Raw genomic sequence first — 21,262 nt, 5'->3', positions numbered from 1 at the left:
TGCTATTGTCACTCCCTCTGTGAACTCCACATTCTCCCAGCACCCCTGCCCCTGACACTTGTGGGAGAGGAATCCCCAAATTCCTTAGGGGCTCCATCACTGGAGCAAGTTCTCAGTAGCAGAAGAAGGTCTGGGCTGCAAACAGGAAGTTTTTGTACTTCTGGCCACTTTGTGCCCGGGGCAAAAACTGCAGAGTCCACCTGGAGATTGCAAGAGAGAATGACAGAACAAAACTAACCTTCCCTTAACCCCATCTGAAGCTTTTCTGTGTAGACATTCTGACCCAGTATCACTTAGGGCTTCTCTTTCCAGAACTGGCGTCTAGCAGGCACGTCAGAAGGGCATCCAGCAAAGCATCAGGTATGAACCCTCCTTACAAGGTCCCTCTTCACTTAAAAAAATCTTGAATGGGACATCTCAATAATTGTTCTGAATTTTTAAGTTTTCAAAGCATCCGAAGGACCTTCCCCTTTGGAAGGCTGAGGGCCAAGGAGAAGCAGAGGCTAGTCACCTAGTCTCGAAATCCTTTTTTCCTCCTTCAATGCCCAAGACCCCATCTTGCCCCTTTAGCTCACACGGGGGGGCAAGAGGCAGCTTTCCTCCGCCTGCGTGCCTGGCTTCGTCAACGACACCCATTAGTCTCCAGTCTTCCAGGGCAGCGGGGGGCTCTCGTCCACGCGCCCCGGGCCCTTGCCCAGGCGTGGGGGCCCCGTGGACCACGCTGGCCCGTGTGTAGGGAGAGGAGATGCGGCCAGCCCCGGGGATGACCCTGGCCCCAGCCTGCGGGGGCGGGTAGTCCAATGGGCAGCCTCGCTCCGGAGGCGGGCTCAGGCCGGAAGCCACCCCGCGGCACAGCGGCCCCGCGAGACGGCGCCCGCGCCCCTGCCTTCTCCGGTACCGGCTCCGCGGCCAAGGGCGTCAGGGGCCAGCCCGCCGGGTCCCCGCCGCGCTCTTTGTCCTGGCCGCGCGCGGGCGGACGCGTGCGCCCCCCGGGTGAAGGGAGGCGCGGAGAGAGCGCGCGGGAGCGCGCGGGAACAGCTCGCGCCCGCCGGGCGCCGGCGGCGCGCGCCCCTCCGCCAGGCAAGCAGCGAGCGAGCACGCGCGCCGCCGCCGCGCCCTCCCCTCCCCCCGCGCTCGCCTCGGAACTTGCTGACTGCGCGGCCGGGAGGAGCCGAGCCGGGCGGCGGCAGCGGGAGGCCACAGTGCGCGGGGGTCTCCCGCGTCCCCTACGCCTCGCCGGGAGCTCGCGCCCTCGCCCAGCCGAGCTCCCACCCCCCCCCCCCTTTTTTCCGAAGGCGCTGGGCGGCGCCACCCTCCGGCCGGAGCCCGGCACTGCACAACCCCCTCCGACTTTCAATGTTCCACACTCCCCGGCCAGAGCCTCCTCGGCTTCTTTTTTTCCCTCCCCCCCCTTTCCCCCCCCCAGCTGCCTCCATTTCCTTAAGGAAGGGTTTTTTTCTCTCTCCCTCCCCCACATCGTAGCGGCGCGCGAGCGGGCCGGGCGGGCGGCCGAGGTAAGGCGGCGGGGCCGGGGGGCCGCGTGGGGGGCGGCCGGGGCGGCGGCGGCGGTGGGGGAGGGGGCGGGGGCGGGCAGCTTTGTTCGCGCCGGGAGCCCGCGCCGCCGGTGTCCGCGAGCCGCGGCGGGGCCGGCCGGGCTGCTCGCATCACTTGGCGCCCGGCGCGGTGAGCGCTGCCCGCGGCCCCCGCGCGGCCCTCCCCACAAAGGGCCGCGGAGCTGCGTGGCCGCCGTCGCCGGCCGCGGCTCGCCTCGGCGGGCGCGGAAATTTGTTGCACTTCTTGGGGCTTTGTTTGTTTGTTTGTTTTCCCTCTGAAATTTTTTTGTTTTCGTTATTTTGGACAAAATGTCGGTCCGTGATGTAAAAATTGAGCGAGGAACCTTGATGGCACGGGGAGCTTTGCAGAAGGTGCAGTTTGAATTCTGCTTTTCCCAGGGTGGCAGCTCGGTCTTGGCCGGATGAATCTTCTCTGCTGGCCGTGAAAACGGCCAGAGCAGCTTGTTAGTTGATTTTTAAAAATTCGTTAAGTGTATTTAAAGGCTTACGGGCTCAGAGGAGGAATCGCCACCTTAAATAAGCATATGGGCTATTAATAGGGTATGTTTTCCTCTCGGAAAGGGAATTTGGTAGCTTTGACCAATGTCAGTGTGTAAATATTTAGACGTTATTAGTGACTTTTTAACATTTTTCAGCGAGATCTGTTATTTACAGTGTGTCATATGTTATTAATGCTCGTTGCCTAAGTTCCCTGGCAAATCTGTTTCTTGCCTTCTGAGAAAGTAGACAATTGATAGATTGTCCAAGGGATGGAAAAAAATGTGAGTGGGTTTTCTAACTTGAGTTCGGTAAAGCCCTGAACGCTGCCGTTGTGAGACACATCACCTCCCCTGTAACCTTCCTGTACGATGAGATGTGTGAACACTTTTGAAGCGTTTTCATTAAAATATGATTTTAGGTGAAGATTAAGAGAAGAAAATGCTGTTGGCTTATTTCTTAGACTTACATTTCCTTTATTTCCCCCTTTTCTCTTTAAAAGTTTTCCAAGAAATAACTTCACCAAGATGTCCAGTGATCGGCAAAGGTCCGATGATGAGAGCCCCAGCACCAGCAGTGGTAGTTCAGATGCGGACCAGCGAGACCCAGCCGCTCCAGAGCCTGAAGAACAAGAAGAAAGAAAACCTTCTGCCACCCAGCAGAAGAAAAACACCAAACTCTCTAGCAAAACCACTGCTAAGTTATCCACTAGTGCTAAAAGGTAATGTGTAAAAAAAGGATTAAGCACGTTGTCAGGTTGTCTTCCAAATGGCTGGACGCTTTTGTTGGTTTTATATCAGTAGCAATAGTTCGAAAACATTTCCTTTGCGCTCAGTTTTATTTGGACTTGAATGAGTTGTCATTCTTTAGGTGGCATATAATCCACCTCCCTAGAATTAGACTTATAAGCAAACTCGTTCTGTACTTTGGTGACTTCAGTGAGAGTGTCCTTGAGCAGAGATTGGACTAACATCTGACAGATTGTTTAAGGAGTTGGCAAGGAAAATTTGGTGAACCCAAATTAGCTGGTACATTGAGGATGTTTCCTTTTTATGAGTCATATTCGGCTTCCTTGAAATTGACACTTAGATCAGCAGTGTCTCTTCATGAAACTTAATGATCAGAAATGGTCATGTTTGCTAGAAAATTTGTCAATTCAAGGCCTTGGCTATATTTGAAAGCAGATTTTAAAATTGTGCTCCAAATCTCCTTTCAGTTTTACAAACATTACTTTAAGTCATGCATCCCAGGTATTACTTTTTGTAATTAAGCTATGGTTATATAGCTCTGTGTCCTTGTGAGGGCAAATAAAACTGAAAAGTAGCCATTTACATTTTAGGTGGCACTTGGTGAGTGACAACTTTGTCATTTTTCCTCTTCACTCTAAAACTTGTGGATATGCTTGTCACGTTAATACTCAACAGCAGGAGAAACATATTTTGTTGGATATAAGTGAAAGATCATTTGTTTCTTGTTGATTTATGTTATCTGTAATGGTGAAAAAAAGACTGTCAGTGGGACCCCATCAGTGGTAGTAGTAGTGGAATACCCATGATTTCTAGTAATTATACATCAGATGCTTCTATAGCATTAACCAATATCGACATTTTATTGATTTTTGTTGATCACAACCAAAAGAAAAAGAATATAAAAGCTGTTAAAATGTTGGCATTCTGTAGTGATATTCTGTGGATTTTCGCCTCTATTACATCAAAGTATTAATAACGAGAATATTTATGAAATAACAGCAGTCGTTGAGATAATTTAAAATTCTCAATTTGTTGTAATCTTGTTGATGAACATATTAGACACATCTTAAGTTTTGAAAGCATTTTAAATTTGAATAAAATAAGGACTGCGTTTTTTCCTCTTACCTCAGGGATGTCATTATCTCTTCTTCCAAATTTATTTAATTTAAGTGCTGTACTTAAGGTCAGGGAAAACAGATTCAGTTAAATAAGAATGCCAGAATCCTTTGGAAGTTTTTCACTGGTAAAAATATTTGTAAATTTCAAACTTTTTTTTTTTTTTTTTACAGATAAAATATTGTCAAAATTATTAATGTGCACTTGCAGTAGCTTGTTAACTCTTACCTTGGTAAAAGTGACTTGAAGTCATTGTCAAATATTCTAGTGCTTTCCCTCCTCCCTTCTTGTCTCATTTGCATATAAGCTTGAAAAGAGAATTTCTTTGGTAAAAAGTGTTTTAAAATACATTTTATATCCTTTACTGAGTACTAGTGGAGGGCTAGTTCTCAAATCAGGTGTAAATGTCTTACTTATTTATAGTAGCAAGTGAGAAAAAAAGCTGCAAAGTTTCTGTTAAGGGATTTGGGTTATGCCTCTGAGAACAAAGAGGAAGCAGCCATGTTAGCATTACTGAAGGCGAAGCCAGCCTTGCATTTAACTGCATGGTGGTAGAGGGCAGTGTAATTCCCCGGTTATTCTGTAGACTCTCTCAAATCCTTTTTGTCTGTTCTCATTTCACTAACAGAATTCAGAAGGAGCTAGCTGAAATAACCCTTGATCCTCCTCCTAACTGCAGGTAAGAAACAAATTTTGTTTTAATTTCAAATTGTGGAAAAATATCAAGAGATTCATGTATTGTCCTTGAATATGTTGTGCTGCAGAAGAGGCTACATTTGTTTCTTTACAGCTTTGCAAGTGGATTAAACAAAAATTGTCTTGGGTGAATTAAATTTGGGTGGAAAAAAACCTTTTTAGCGCGTATCATACACTTTGGACTTACGAATATGATTTTGTGCTTCTTGCCAGGATTAGTATGAATAGTGCTGATTTTTGTTCTGCTGTAATAGTTCTATACTGTGTTTATTCAGAAGTATATTGCAGAAACTTCTAAAATTTTGCTAAGCTTTAAAGTTACTGCTTGTGTGCAATCTGAACTGACCTTCCAAATTTAGAAATTGCTGAATGTGGTGTTACAAAATGTAAATGCAGTAAACAAGAGTATAGTTGTTTCTGTTTGATTTATTCAGTAATTTGCCTTAAGGACAAATTTTTTACGTGCTAAGCTAATGGTCTTAGTTGCTGTTTTCTAGAGAATAAATTGCTGGAATTATTTACATTTTAATTAAATGGCCTAATTACTTGGGAAAATTCTTAGTAATTTTAGTACTTGAAATTCGTGTATAAAAAGCAGTGAATGAGTTGGAATTTGTGGGAAGAAGTCGTTTCAGTGAAACTCATGTAGAATAATTTAAGATTGTTGGTTGGTATAGGTGTATTAATAGTAACTGGTTGGTAATATTTTTCCTGAAAAATTTTTTAAAATTCCTCTTACTTAGTGCTCAGTTTTTCAACAGTGACTTTATGGCTTCCAAAATTCATCAAACTTAGAAAACCAGTCTTTAGATGATTTGGATGGATATACCTACTCAAGAACAAGAGTGGCTGCTAGAAATAAGGAAGTGTTGTGGTTTGATATGAAAATGTTTTCTTGTTTTACCTATATTTTTGCTATAAGTTGTGTTCACTTGTGATGATCAGACCTATTTCTGAAGTCTACTTGAGATATAATAGGATATAATCGAACTGCTTCTTACCATGTGTGTTAAGTGGGTCCTCCAATAAGGTGATCTGATCCTTATTTGCTCATACTTGTAATCAGACATTTCAGTTCAAAAAGGAAGCATGAATGTAGACTAATTTTAAACATAGTGGTATGTCAGATCTCAAAGTAGCACTTACGAGCTGCACTGTCCAGTAATGTAGCCACTAACTACTTGTGGTTATTGACCATTTCAGTTGTAGTCCCAAAATGAGATGTTCTGTAAGTGTAGAATACACATCAGATTTTGAAAACTTAGTATGAAGAAAAGAACTTTTGTAAAATATCTTACTGCTTTTCTGAAAAATATTTATTGCGTGTTGAAATATTAATATTTTTGATATGTTGGGTTACATAAAATGTTTTAAAATTAATTTCTTTTTTTGCCATTTTAATATGGTTAGACAATTTAAAATTACATTTGTGGCTCGCATTATATTTCTCTTGAACAGCACTGCTTTAGAGAATAAATAAATCAAAGTATTTCCTTTCAGGCTTCTAAATGGTGTGTCAAATCTGTAGCCATTTAGGGAGGTCAAGTTAAATTTGCTCTCTGGAAGAATCACTTAACTTGGCAGAGTGTATTCTGGTATTTCTCATTGTAAAAGACATAAAGATCTATCAGTTCAAAGGTCTTAAATGTTTTAAAATTGCATGTAAGGTCAAACATTTTTTAAAGGTTTTTGTTGATTTTCTGCAAATGGCACAATCTAGTGTTCTTGTGTAAATCTAGCGAACCCAGTAGAGATGTGTGAGATGCCCTCAGAGGAGTAACTTAGTGTTGCAGTTGCTGAAGAAATGTGCTGTACATGTTTAGCCCAGGAATGTTTCCACAAGGTCACTGACGATTATTTTAGAGGAAGTAGAGTCTTTCTTGGAGATAGAAAGTTTAACTTGTTATTATTTTTCTCTTTATCTACCAGATTTCCTTTCAGTCCATGAAATAATGCTTCACATTTAGTGATTAGGCTAGTGAAATAGTGAACCTTTGGGCTTGCCCGTGTGCAGTAACTTGGAAACAGCATCTGTGCTTTCCCTTGTCACAACTTGTGATCACTGTCAACTATTGCAAATGACATCTTTCAGTTCTCTGCTTCTTGTTATGTGTGAGTTTCTTTGTGACTGTGTGAGTGATTAAAGAAAAAAAAACAGAAAATATGAGCCTTAGTAGGAGACTGGAGAAGTTTTTTTTATTAGTTTGGGGACAGCCTTCTTTCATAGGCTGGACAAGTAAAATACCCACGTAGTTTCGTGTGTTTTTCTATAAGTCTTCAGATTCTTTTGGGTGGAAGAACATCTAGTCCTTGTTCTTGAGCAGGAATTTGGAATAGTGAGTGTTTAGTGGAGGCATTTTAGGAATTTGACAGCTAATTTAAAATTTGTATTGTATTTTTACCTTGTGTCATACTGTGGTGTTCTTGTAATTCAGAGGTGCATTGGTGAGAATTTTAGCTTTATGATGATCGTACAGTTTAGATTTGTTAATTTTTGTCTTAATTAAAAATGGGACTCTATTAATAAATTCTAGAGTATGTGAATTCATATTGCCTGAAATCTATGAAACCTAATTCTTTTGACTTTAATGTGTAGTTAATCAGAATTCCATTATGGTTTTGAATATGATTTTTATAAGCTTATCAAAGTACGTGACACATTTAATTCTTCCTCAGGGAAGAAATGTAAAGTATGTCTGTGTACATTCAGGAAAAAGTTGAATGGAATACAAGAAAACTCAACAAAACCAAACTTACTCAGACTTGATTAAGATTTTTGTTAAATTCCTTCCTATGTTTAATTAATAAAATATTCTTTAGTTATTATATAGCTGTGTCAAATATGTATACACCCAGGGTGATCATAGGATAAACTTAATTACTGAATTAAGTGTGTGGCTTTAAACATCTTTGAATACATTTTGATAGTATTGATATTTCTTTTCCCAATAGTATAAAAGTTTGATAAAATGTTATTTCCAATGATTTGATGGCATTTCAATTTTTAGGTATTGGAGTGCTTTAGGCCAAAGCATTCTAAACATAGGGATATGACATTTAGTGCCTTCAATTCATACTCTTTACTGTGCTCCAGATTAGAGTATAAACAGCTGATACACCAGTGAGAATGAGGGGAAATTGTATGTGCTATTAAGACATTTATGTTCCATCCAGAGAGTGTCCTTGTCCTCTCAGGACTTGACAGGTGGTGGAAGTTTAGAAAGGTGCTGGATTTTGAACTTAGCCTCTAATTCTTTCTGTATCTGAGAAAGTAGAAAAATAATCTCCAAAAATATTCTTTAATATGTTCAGATTGAATCTGTGTTAAAGTAGGTATTCAGGGACATTTGTAAATCGTTTTTGAATGTGGGAAAGACCTTATTGGGAGGGAGGTGTGACGGTATCAAGTTATAGTATTAATATGCAAAACCTGAAAGTAGGTACTAATGCTTGCAAGTTTTGCTCATTTCCTTCTTTCTAAAAAAAAAATTAAGAGAAGCAGTTAAGTTCTAAACCAGAAGTTGGCAAGCCCTGATTTATTTGTAAACCTGATTGTCTAACTGGATGAGCTCTGTCTCCCTTTGAGGGTTACCACCACTTTACACCATTTCTGGGGAAGATAGAACTTCGCTGGACTAGACTGTCTGGGTTCAAATCCCTGCTGTGGCACTTAATAGCTATGTTAACTTAGATAAGATATGGAATATTTCTGTCTTTCAGTTTCTTATCTATATAATGAAGATTAAAATGATATCCCTCTTTATAAGTTTGTTGTGAGGATTAGATGAATTAATATGTTTAAAATTTTTTTAACAGTGTAAACTTGGTCAATAAAATGGCCGTAGCACGGTTAAAGAGGTAGTTTATAGCAGTATGCCTTCACTCTTGCTGGCGTTTTCTCCAGTGCATCAGCATCCGACTGTAGGAATAATTTCATCTTAATCAGCTCCGCACCTATTTATTGACACTATGTCTCTATGTTTTTTTGATGTTAGTAAAAGCAGTTCCTTGGAACTTGAGTAAAAAAGAAAATAAACCTAAGAACATTGGGTAAAGCTGAACAAATAGTATATCCTCTTTAAAGGAATATGCATGAGGTTAATGATACTTAATTCAGTAGAGAATGCTCTGGCTGTCCAATAAATTATAATAAAAATTTTTTAAATAGTGGTGATAGTTATGTTTTCCCTTTTAAATGTTCCATTGTAGGAATTTGTAGTTTTACTGTGTTGAGAATGCGATTATATCAATGTTTTTGTAAAATTTAGATTCTGAATTGATACAGTTTACTCGTTACCTAAACACAGCATTCTTTCCTTCTCTCTGATCTAGGGAGAGATTTTGGAAGCTTTCTCTAATTGGTGTATGAAGGCAGGTCATGATCAAAATAATGTGATATCTACATAGCTTTGCTGGTTGCTTATACAATACTTGGTTTTAAACCCTCCCACACATGGATAGATTGCTTTTTCTTTTTTACTTATACATTTGATTGTTATTAGCCAACAGTATTAGCCAGTTTATATTAGCCAGTGTGTGCTATGTGAAGGTACCCTATTTTATAAAACAAAATTGTGCCATTAATCATCTCGTCCTTTTGTTTTCAACTCTTGAAAAGAAATCCTGCAATTGCCTTTTTATAAAAATTAAATCTCAGTTGGACGCTCAATTTGTAAAACAGATAAGTATAGAACTACTCTGACTGAAGGTGTTTCCATCTCACTCTACTGTGGTCATCTACCAAGGGTAGTTCTTATTTTATTTTTAATTAATTACATTTTGGCATCAGCATAGACCTCAAAAATCATGAGGATTTTTCTTGGTACTTCGACATTCCTGATAATTTTAAATGTTTTATTTTTTAATAAGCTAATAGTTGGTTCAGCACAGCTGTAATATCAATACATGAATCCAGTATGTTAATACTATATACTATAATTATTTACTTGTTTGTCTATCTTCTGCAAGAGTTAGTGGTCCTTTGAAAGGAGGATTGTCTTGAACATTTTTCTGTCTTCACACAATGCTTTTCATGTGAAGATTTATTAAGTTAATAAATAAGTTGAAGTCTGTCAGATTGACAGGAATAGAAATTCTAGGCAAAACAATGAGTTTGGATTGGAGAAAATCTATTATATATCCCATATATTCTTTACTTTTTCATAATTGTAATTTTTAATATGATTATTCAGAGGTATTTTGTTACCATTTTTATTATAAAAGGAAATTGATTCACAGTAAAGCTAATTATTTCCCTCATATATGCCAGTGTAGCAGAAGGACTCAGTTCTGTTGTGACTAAAAATTTTTTCCAAAAGAATGATGTGATTGAAAATAATATTCTTCCCCATCTAAAGGTCACATTTTTATTAGGGATCTGTTAATTTCAGTGCAGATAATGTAATTAGAAAGTGTGTGAAAACTGTGCATTTAAAAAGTTGCATGGTTACTTTGCTGCTGCATGCAAGACTCAAATTGTTTTGTTCCTTTCTATACATAACCAACTGGTACCTTATTCTCTCCTTGAATAAGTTGCTGTAACAGCAGATGGATATGTTTAGTTATAAGAAAGTCAACAAGTCATTGTTCCTTAGAGTGCCGGGCGCTCAGATTGATGACGGAGAACTTGATCTGCCATTCTGGTCTTTCCTACAAAATTAAGATTAAAAACAGAATAAAACCACCTGTAGATCTAGAGAAATAGAAAATGGTTTTTTTCCCTTCCCATACTGCTTTTAACAGGAAGTATATTTGGCAGTTTAGGATCTAGAAGAATAAACATCTTTAAACTTTTAATATTTCTCTTGCCTCAGTTCTCAACTGGGGGCAGTTTTTGCCTTCTTATTCCCTCACCCCACCCTGGCCTAGGGGGCAATTGGCAATGCCTAGAGACTTTTCACAACTGGGGGAAGAAGGGCTGCTACTGATAATTTAACGAGTAGAGGTTAGGGATGCTGCTAAATACCTTGTAATGCCTAGGTCAGCTCCCTCCAACAAAGATTTATCTGGGCTATAAAATGTCAGTAGTGCTGAGGTTGAGAAATCCTGCTTGTAGATGTTTATTCCAGTGCCTTGCCTCTTTAATTTTTACACAGTTTTTTTTTTTTTTACTGTTTTCCTATCTTACTAGTGATGCCTACTGAATACATTCTCCTGTACCTTCCTCAGAGTTGGTGTCCCCATCTCCCACTACTCTTGTGCTGTAGTTTATCTTATGTTATCTGATACATGTCTGTTTTTTTTATGTGAACCTACAGGAATGGCTACCTTGAGTACCTGCTAAATTATGGTCTATTGAGGCCAGAAATGCTTACAGCAGTATTTTTAATTAACTAGTCTCCTTCTAGTTAATTATACCCTCTCATGATTTAGCTTTAGGCTGGTTGTATCTGTGTGCTACTGGGAATATTGAAGTATCATCAAGTAGAAATACCATTGGAAAGTCATCAACATTCAATTGGATTCAGTACGTTGATTGAACTACAAACAGGTTAGAAAGCCATGCTCTTCATTTGATTTTTATTTTTATCATTAAGACAATACAGAGATTATTTACTTCTATTATTGTTACAAGTCCACAGTCCTTTATTTCAAACTCTTGAGGCCAGTAATGTTTGAGAATTTGGAAATTTTAAGATTTTAGAAAGGGAATGTGATACATTTGTTGTGTTTTATGTAACACCACCAGTGGGATCTGGAGAAGCACTCCATAATCAAACACATTCATATTTCTACAGTCAAATTGTATGAATGTTCATATTAAGGGGATAAATAGACACCACAGATAGTTTTTGGTTAGTTCATGTTTGGTGTTGCTGCCAAATTATTTTTCTCCAAACTTACTTTTTTTTTAATCTTTGATTTTTAGAGCTTTTGGGATATTCCAGAATTGCGGGTAAGCAATTGTGGCTCTATAATACTTCTGTTACAATCACAAGTGACTTCAGCTATTTTACTCATGGTGAAAGGGTGTTTAAAGTCTTGTTCAGCTTTTCTTTCTTTTACCTGTTTCCTGATAGCTGTTTTTAGTTTCTCAGTTATTATTTTTGTACTGTTGCTTTTTTTTTTGTATAACTTGTGTGCTTAACTAGAAAAATGTTTAGACTCTTGATTTTAGAATTTTTTCTCCTTAAGGTGAAACTATAAGTATCAGTTTCTTTTTAAGTTATTCTGTGTACATTGGATTACTTTTCTACTTTGCTATCAGAATTCTCTTTTAGCCATTCTGTTCATTCTGGATATACAAAATTACACAGAAAGGAAGATATCCTTTAATACCTAAGCTCAGGACTTGCCATTTTTATGTATGCATTTTGTCTAGCATTTGAGTGCAGTTAGGCTGTAAAAGGAGACGTTGAATTTTGCTAAGCTGTGTTGCGTTAACAAACAAACCTAGAAAGCTTATAACATATAAACGTTTGTCTCACTTATGTGAAGTCCTCTTCGGGTCCAGGGACTCTCCTGGTTAGCTCTTCCACGTGTTGGCTCAGATCTGTGCAGCTTACATCTTGTAGCCCTGCCATTTGGAGCATGTGTCCAGGCAAGATAGCTAGAGGGTCATGTGCTGGCTGTTAAGTGCTTTGGTCTGGAAGTAAGGCATGAATTAATCACATGGCCTCGACCAACTGCAAGGTGGCTGGAAAATGTCGGGGAGCATATGGATATTCAGTGAGAAATCGATTTCTCTCCCTATATACAAAGGATATATACTTCATGAATAAGTGAGCACCCAGCCTGACACTGCTGGATTCCATGGTATAGTGCCTATTAATATGCTATTTTATTTAATTCCCAAAACAATCCTTTGAAGTATCATTCTTGTTAAGATTTCAAAAGCTAATCTGAGAGTTGTCACACATGTAGTGCATATACATAACAGCTCCAGGGCAAAAATTTAGGCTTACTTTTTTAATACATTTATTTATTTATTATTTTTGGCCGTGTTGGGTCTTCATTGCTACTCGCAGTTGAGGGGAGCAGGGACTGCTTCGTTGCGGTGCGCGGGTTTCTCGTTGCGGTGGCTTCTCTTGTTGCAGAACACGGGTGTGCAGGCTTCAGTAGATGCAGCACATGGGCTCAGTAGTTGTGGATCATGGGCTCTAGAGCACGGGCTCTATAGTTCTGGCGCACAGGTTTAGTTGCTCCGCAGCAAGTGGGATGTGGGATCCGCAGCATGTGGGATCTTCCCGGACCAGGGCTTGAACCCGTGTCCCCTGCATTGGCAGGCAGATTCTTAACCACTGCGCCACCAGGGAAGCCCTTTAGGCTTACTTTTTACGTGAAGGTAAGCACTTTTGCTTTTGTACACTGCTGCTTGAGAAATTGGGTAAAAGCATTCAGAGTTGTTTAAGGGTTTGTAGGTGCATGTTTAGTATAAGTACATCCCATTTGTTTGCTTATAGTCTCTTGAAGGATCCAAAATACTGTATGGTTTTAGAACCTGGCAAGAGAGGTCCAGATGGTGAGTTGGAGAAAAAAGAGTTGCCTTCTTTGGCTTGGGGGTGCTAGGATCACCTTGAGTTTTTTTTTTCTTCTTCTTTTTAAATCATTCAGAAGCATTTTCTTTTCAAGGAGCATTCCCCAAGTTGCCAGCTTTCTTGGTTATTCTCTTGCCTTATAAGGAAGAAGGTCAGGGATTGAATACGATCGTAATGGAAAAGGCAAATCTTTGTTCTCTGGCTTGTAGTTCCTTGTGTAAGGCTTTTCTTTGGGCAAAGCAATGAGACTTTAAATCTGCCTCTACTTTTTTGTCTGGGGTATTGTGAAGCAGTCTATGTTTATGAATTGCTTTGAAGTTGGAAAAAAAATCTATGGATAAGAATTTCTAGCTTTATGGAGAAAAGTCCTAATCGCATAGGATTTTAGGAGTATTTTAATGCTGATTTCTCAGCAACATGTGCACTTGTTATTTTTTAGTACTGGTACTAGATCTGACTTTTTATAGAAATTTGGCTTTATATTAGATCCCTCTTAATTTTGTCTTGTTTTATATTGTTTCATAGTTTATTTAAACACTATTTTTCCTAAACTTGTGAATTTATACAAAAATATTTCCAGATAATAGTATGGAGATTTGCTTTTTTCCTAGGAGTCTCTCTGGAAGAGGAACTGTTCCACTTAGCAAAACAGACATAATGTTTTCAGTGTGACCTAGGTTGATAATAGTTCATTTTAGATTGATAAAACTAAATGAGTTTTATGAATCAAATCTGTGTTTTGCATCTTGTCTAAATGCTGTATTAAAATTAAAATTTAAAGCTTTCAGGTTTTTCTTTCTGTTGACATTTCATCAGTTTTATAAGGGTATAAAAGGAAATAGTGTAAGCTTGTTTTTAGCACCTGTTTTCGATGTGATGGTCAGTAAGATGTGATTAACCTTAAGTAATAGCAGGAGGGTCAAATTTCTAGAGTTATTAAATTTTTAAAATCCCAGCCTCCTGTTTGGTCCTTGTTGTAAATAATAATTGTTTTAATTTTATGGTTATTTGCAACAGATAAAACTTTGAAAGGAGTTGCAATATTGCCTTGTTCATTCATTGTCCAAGGTTTAGTCTGTCTGTTTTGGAGGGATTTGGACCAGTTTTGCCATTGTGAAGTTTCTTTGCTGCTTCACTGTCCCAGAGTAAATATACTTTGTCATTCTGTTTAACTTCTAGCTTGTCTGGGGAAAAATAAAGACATCTCTAGTCTGAAATTGCTTTTGGGAGTATAGCTCCACATGTTTTGGTCTGAGTGAAAGGCCTAGGGAAACATGAATTTTGTTACCTTTTTATTTTATTTTCCTTTACTTATAAATCATCATGATGATTCTCCCTTTATATCCATGGGACTCGCTTTTTATAAACACCATTTGTTCCCTTTCTGAGGGTGGTTATTTGTAGTTTGTTTTGCCATTTACCATCTTATAGGTCCTTTACAAATGGATCATTTTTTTACATTAAATTTTAGTAAGTCAAGAATCCATTTATTTAGGGTCCCCAAGAGAATCAATCTCAGAAGATTGTGGCTACATTTTTTTATGGCTTCCTACTGCTTTCTGTAGTCTTCTCATTTTAAACAGTAGCAACAACAAAATATAGAGGGCATCATAAAGCCTTGGCTTTATGGTTTTATTTTTGTTTCACACTTGTTTCTAAGGGTATTGGTAATATTTGTTGGATTTGTAAATACTTGTAGTAAATTTACCTGCTATCACAAAGAGGGGAAATCTGGCATTTGAAGGGTTTAAACACAAACTTAAATGCATGTGACCCGTGTGGAATTCAGTGATGGTTTTAACTAGTGCACCTTTAGATTTTCTTTATTTTGTTTACATCAGTGTCTGTTTAAAAATTTTAAAGACATTTCTGTTATATCCTCCCAGATGCTTAATATCCCCATATCCATTAGAGGACTATGCCAAGTATTCATTTTGTTCTTTTATAAGCCCGAAAATAAACATGTTGCAAATGATCGCTTTTCCCTCCTGCTGAGGTTTCTTAATTTTTTAAAATTAACTTATTATGGAGAACTTGAAACATATACAGAAGTAAACAGTCTAGTGTGATAAATACCCTTGTAGCCTTCACCCAGTTTCAATAGTTACCAACCTTTGACCAATTTTGTTTCATTTATAACACCAAACCATTTCACCCTCCCATATTACATTGAAGCAAATCTCAGACATCATTTCATCTGCATTTTTAAAGAACAGCTATTTCAGTGTGCATTTTCAAAAGGTAAGGACTTCTTTTAATTTAACCACGATGTCATTAACACATCTAAAAATATCAAAATTCTTGAATCAGTCATTGTTCAAATTTACAAATGTCTCAGGGATGTCTGCCTTCCTTCTTCGCAACTAATTTGAATCAGTATCCAAATAAAGTAGAGACACTGTGATTGGTCGATGTTTTTTATGTATCTTCCAATCTATAAGTTCTCTCTTTTTTTGTTTTTGTCTTTCTCTTTTTCGTTTTTGCAATTTATTTAATGAAATAGGGCTGAGTTTCTAAGTCTGGATTTGCTTATTGCATTCTTAGTCATAGTATAATATCTTTCTTTGTGTTCAGTGTTTCCTGTAAATTTGGGAGTTAGGTCAAGAGGCTTTTTCGTATTCAGGATTGATAGCCCCCCTCCTTTTTTTCTTTTGACAAAACTGCCTTATAGGTTGTAGTGAACTTTTCTATCAGAAAACACTTAAGATCTGATTGTCTTTTTGTGATGCTGGTAGCCGTTGGAATACATCTCTTAAGAGAAATTTACCCACATCTTTCATTTGGTTACCAATCCGGTGAGTTACATAGTGAGGGCAGAATAAGTGGTTAATTCTTCCCCTTGTTTATCAGATTTATTTTTTTCTTCCTTTTCAGAATAATGAGTTGGTTTCCTATTATCGTTTTCAGACTCATTGTGAACTTGTATTTGTTGTGTTTCATTACGTTGCAGTACTTCAGTATATTGCTGCTGTAGTCCTTACAGACCTTCTTAATTTTAAATAAACTTCAACTTAAATTGCTTTGCCTTAGGAAACTTTGGATGTGTAAAAGTTGCATGGACATATTTGGTGGTAAAAAAAAAATGCAAATGCATGTTATTCAACTTAACCAATGCCCTGGGTGTTATTTTTAAAACAGAATACTTACTGAAACTATTGCTTTAAACATAACATATTTTCCTGGCCACGTCTTCATTTGTCAAGGGATAATCAATGTCTTAGCATTAGAATAACCAAAATTCCTTTATTAGAACTCTATGTCTCTTCTTAAGTTCTGAATTAAAATAGATTAAGGTGGAATGCAAAGACCTTTATCAGAATCAAATTATCACAAGAATTAAATTTAAAAATGAACTTTGTTGTTCACTTTTATCTAAATATACAAGAAGAATACACAAGAAAAGCGACCTTCTTTGTCTATTTACAGTGTTTCTTATTGGTGTCCACTTTGGCATTTTGGACTGGGTTGTGCTTTGCCTTAGAAGACACTGAGCATCCTTGGACTTCGCTGACATAGTGCTAGTAGGGCCTCTCCCAGTATTGTGGCCACCAGAAACCAACTCCTCCTCCCATTTCCAAATGTCTAGGGGGGAAGAAGGGTTATCATTTCCAGTTGCAAATTACTGGTCTAGATTCCACATTATAATGATAGCAAATCATAATGCTGTAATAAAAATATTTTTGTATAGCATTGCTTTAAGTAATGTATAATTTGTAATAGACTTCTTATGTAAAATCTATCATGACCAAGTGTGTATGATTTTACTGCATATGAAATTGTCTTCTATGCAAAAAATAGATATTTTCTTCCTCTAGCGTTTTACTTTTTTTACACCTCCCCCAAACTCTGAAATCTTTCATTAAATTTAAGCTTTTTGTATGACCTTAACGTGTACATATACACACTCTCTGGCAAATATGTATCTTTGTATATTCCTTTGATCTTTTTTTTTTTTTTTTTTTTTTTTTTTTTTTTTTTTTTTTTTTTTTTGCGGTACGTGGGCCTCTCACTGTTGTGGCCTCTCCCGTTGCGGAGCACAGGCTCCGGACGCGCAGGCCCAGCGTCCATGGCTCACGGGCCCAGCCGCTCCGCGGCATGTGGGATCCTCCCGGACCGGGGCACGAACCCGTGTCCCCTGCATCAACAGGCGGACTCTCAACCACTGCGCCACCAGGGAAGCCCCCTTTGATCTTTTTATTGTGAGTGAATTTGATTTTATTTACAGGAAAATCTTTGCTCTTAACTGGATTTTTCTGCTAGCCCATTGCCTGAAACTGAACCTTTCCTTTTCATTTATCTCCAGTCTCTTTCCAATTATTAACCTTATCCTGTTTCTGAGAGTTTTTGTTTTTTTTTTTAAGCCCATTTAATTGTCATCTTTTCTCTTCTTATCCACTATCTGGCTGCCCATTTATCTTTTAGTTTACTGAGCCATATATGTAGCCACATCTCCACTTTTCTGTCTTGTATTTCTTTCATCTTTTTGTAATCTGGCTTTTCCTCTTCTGTTTTATTTGAAAAAGCTCTTTGGTAATCTAGCTGTCAGTGTTTTCTTCATGTGACTTATTTTAAATTTCTTTTTTGTTTTAACTGCTTGCCTTCTTATATGTTTTTACTTTCAACTTCTTTTTTGATGTCCCTGAAATGTCTCTTCTTTCTCCTAATTACTCTTCTTTAAGTATTTAGTATTTCCTCTTATGTGGGGTATTATTCTTTTTTTTCACTCTTGTATCTTTTATCCCTTCTCATTTCCCCTGGGCACTCATGCCACATTGTGTCACAGCTGCTTTTTGATTATGGAATTCCCTCAGGAATTTTAGTGGGTGTCCGTCAAAATGTTCTGCATTTGGTTCTTAACTTATCTTTATTTTTAATTTCTCTTATGTATAAAAGCTATGCTGTGGCAGAAGTGGTCTGTTTCCCACCCCCTGGGCATAATATGGGTTTCTAGGTTCTGCATCTCTGTTTACCTTCTCTCACTGCATAGAATGGCTTTCATCAACCAAACAGGCGTGCTCCTTTAAGGCCCATTTCAAATCCTACATCTTGTGAAGCCTTTCCTGCATATCTCTCTTTTGAGAGGCTTACATATTTATTCTCTGCTACTTATCGCCTCTTGTCACATGCCCTTTCTTTCTAACTGAACTGGGCACCAGAACTGGGTGTGGATCTTATGTTTCTTTACATTTTCACCTCTTAGTATAATACTCTTGCACTACATTTTAGGATAATGTTAATGAACTCCTAAGTTGAAAGTAGTTCTGAAACTAGCCAAATTCTCAAACGTGTGGCATACCACAGGAACCCTACTTTGACCATACATCCTGGTTTATATCTTTTGTCTTGGTGTAATTGTTAATAGCATTTCCTTTCACTTTCAGAAATATCCCAGTTAGTATGAAAAGTTGTAGGGTTACCTTACCCTAATGCTATATGTGGGCAGTGTTCTGGTTAGGCTTGGTGAATCAAAACATTCTTGTAATCAGGCACTGTCCAAAGCAGAGATTCTAATTTCATAGTCCAAGGGTGGCCTGAGGATGTGCATTTTGAGAAGCATGTCTTAGGATTCACGTACTAGCTACGCTGTAATCAGTTTTTTGAGAAACAGTGCTCTGAGGTTTAGGGTCATTGTTGGGATGAGGAGAGTTGGGAAGGGACAGGGGAGATAATGAAATACCATTTTTTCTCTATGAAGCTAGAGAACAGTTAAGGTTGTGTTTCTTACTTGGTTTTTAATGGCTAGCTGTTTCTTAACGTAAGCACTCTCTATACTTTGATTGCCTGTGTCATAATGCAAAAGATTGGTAAAAGTGGGAGGAGTGTGAGAAACATTAGCGCCATTACAAACATTAGTGTGTATATGTATATGTATGTGTGTGTAGCTAATGACTTAATGAGGGCATGAAATTTTAGTGCGAACAGCTGAAAATAAAAGTAAATCAGAACTTAATAAGGTGCAACTTTGGAGGAAGATGGCATTAGCTAAAAGCACCAGAGACGTCCTTAAATCTTACTAGATGTTTTTATTTAAAAAAAAAAAAAGAAAAAGAAAATTTAAAACAAACTTCAACAGCAGTCTCTTAACGATAATCGACAGAGGATGATTCATTTGAAAACATGGATTAGATTATTTATAAAATAACTTTTAAAAATTTATGCTTAATACTTTTATTAAATACTTTTCTCTATAGATTTACAATTAAGATGTTTTAAACTTCCAAGTGGTAGCTCTTTCCCATGTTATCTTTTATTCTAGAGCATAGGAAAAGATGACAAACTACCTTAAACATGTTTTGAGGCAAATATGACCTAAGTCCCCAAGCATGATACTAGTACTTGCCAAAATGACAATGATCTAATTTCATTGATGAACAATGAGCATTAAAATTGTAAAAACAGGGGCTTCCCTGCATTAAAATTGTAAAAACAGGGGCTTCCCTGGTGGCGCAGTGGTTGAGAATCTGCCTGCCAATGCAGGGGACACGGGTTCGAGCCCTGGTCTGGGAGGATCCCACATGCCGCGGAGCAACTGGGCCCATGAGCCACAACTACTGAGCCTGTGCTCCGCAACAAGAGAGGCCGTGACAGTGAGAGGCCCGGGCACCACGATGAAGAGTGGCCCCCGCTTGCCACAACTAGAGATAGCCCTCGCACAGAAACGAAGACCCAGCACAGCAAAAATAAATTAATTAATAAACTCCTACCCCCAACATCTTCTTTAAAAAAAAAAAAAAATTGTAAAAACAAATAGAATACTCTTCAAACAAAGGGAGTTTGTTGCAAGACTGAAGAATGGCAGTTCCCAGTCCTCTGATAAGTCACAACAGTAGGCTAAAGAAGAAAAGTTATTGAGCTTTTCAAGAAATACATAATATGATATAACTAAAAAAAAGAAACAGACTTACAGATACAGAGAACAAATTAGTGGTTATTGGGGGGAGGGGCAGCATAGGGGTAAGGGATTAAGAGGTACAAGCTATTATGTATAAAATAAGCTACAAGGATATATTGTGCAACACAGGGAATATAGCCAATATTTTATAATAACTATACATGGGTATAACCTTTAAAAATTACCAGTCACTATATTGTATACCTGTAATTTATATAATATTGTATATCAACTGTACTTCAATTTTTTTTAAAAAAAAGAAACACAATATGAAATAAAAGCATTTGGTACATTTTATCCACTCATAAGTTATGGACATTTTGATTGTTTCCACCTTTGGGCTGTTGTGAATAGTGCTGCTGTGAACTTGTGTGTACAGGCATTTGTTTGAATACCTGTTTTGAGTTCTTTAGGGTACATTCCTAGGAGTGGAATTGTGGTCATATACTTGCCAAACTGTTTTTCACAAAGTCTATGCTACTTTACTGTCTCACCAATAATGTATGAGGGTTCGAATTTCTCCACGTGCTTGCCATACTTATTTTCTGTTGTTTATTTGTTTGTTTGTTCATTATAGCCATTCTGGTGGGTGTGAAGTGGCATCTCATTGTAGTTTGGATTTGCATTTTCCTAAACGCTCCTGATGTTGAGCACCACTTGGTATATTTTAACTGACTCTCAAATCTTAAACAGTGAAGTAGAAGAGAATTTTTCCTTGAAATAATAAAATATGCTTCTCTTTAACAAAAAGCCAATATTCTGTTTGTTGAAAATACTTGCGAACAGTTCTTTTAAATTTAGGGGCGGGGGGAAACCAAAGGTGCCACCATTATAGTTAGGTAATAACTGTGACTATAAAATTCCCAACTATTGGGAAAGCAGAGACACATCCCCCCCCCCCACCCCGCCCCACCTGCAAAACAAACAGACGAGCAAAAACTGTCCTTTTGTACATCCAGGAAGTCCAGCTGACCCAGATAAAGGGCTCTGGAGTTAGACAAATACAAGTTCAAGTCCCAGCTCCAACAAATTAACTGTGAGCTTTTGAGCAAGTTATTTAACTCTTCTCTCAGAAATGCGGATAATAATCCTATTTCATCTGTTTTTTTTTAGTGAGTTAGATATTACATACCTTGTATATGTTACATGTAATGGTAAATAGGAGTTATATGGAAAAATAAACAGGCATGTTTATAGAAGAACATTTTGAAAAAATGAGGTATTAGAACCAATAATTGTACAAGAAAATAATTCTAGTCCACAAATAGCAGTGATGAGTGG

General features: G+C 38.1%; 1 protein-coding gene across 9 annotated transcripts in view; it reads left to right on the top strand.

Annotated features, from left to right (window-relative positions):
• The first annotated feature begins 339 nt into the window (after positions 1-339).
• The window catches only part of UBE2E3 (ubiquitin conjugating enzyme E2 E3), a 103,023-nt gene continuing 82,100 nt past the window's right edge, over positions 340-21,262 (top strand). For 3 of the 9 annotated variants that reach the window (XM_032637961.1, XM_032637960.1, XM_032637952.1), the window contains exons 1-3: positions 1,158-1,514; positions 2,554-2,772; positions 4,545-4,595. In XM_032637961.1, coding sequence (XP_032493852.1) covers positions 2,579-2,772; positions 4,545-4,595 — 245 coding nt within the window. In that variant the 5' untranslated portion in view covers positions 1,158-1,514; positions 2,554-2,578. Of the gene's footprint in view, positions 361-1,141; positions 1,515-1,664; positions 2,018-2,553; positions 2,773-4,544; positions 4,596-21,262 lie in introns of those variants that run through there. The other 6 variants (XM_032637956.1, XM_032637957.1, XM_032637959.1 and 3 more) reach the window with 6 other exon arrangements.

Source organism: Phocoena sinus, chromosome 7 (assembly GCF_008692025.1).
Source record: "Phocoena sinus isolate mPhoSin1 chromosome 7, mPhoSin1.pri, whole genome shotgun sequence".
Lineage (NCBI taxonomy): Eukaryota > Metazoa > Chordata > Mammalia > Artiodactyla > Phocoenidae > Phocoena > Phocoena sinus.
The sequence above is the reverse complement of the archived record's forward strand: the minus strand, read 5'-3'. Positions and strand labels throughout refer to the sequence as shown.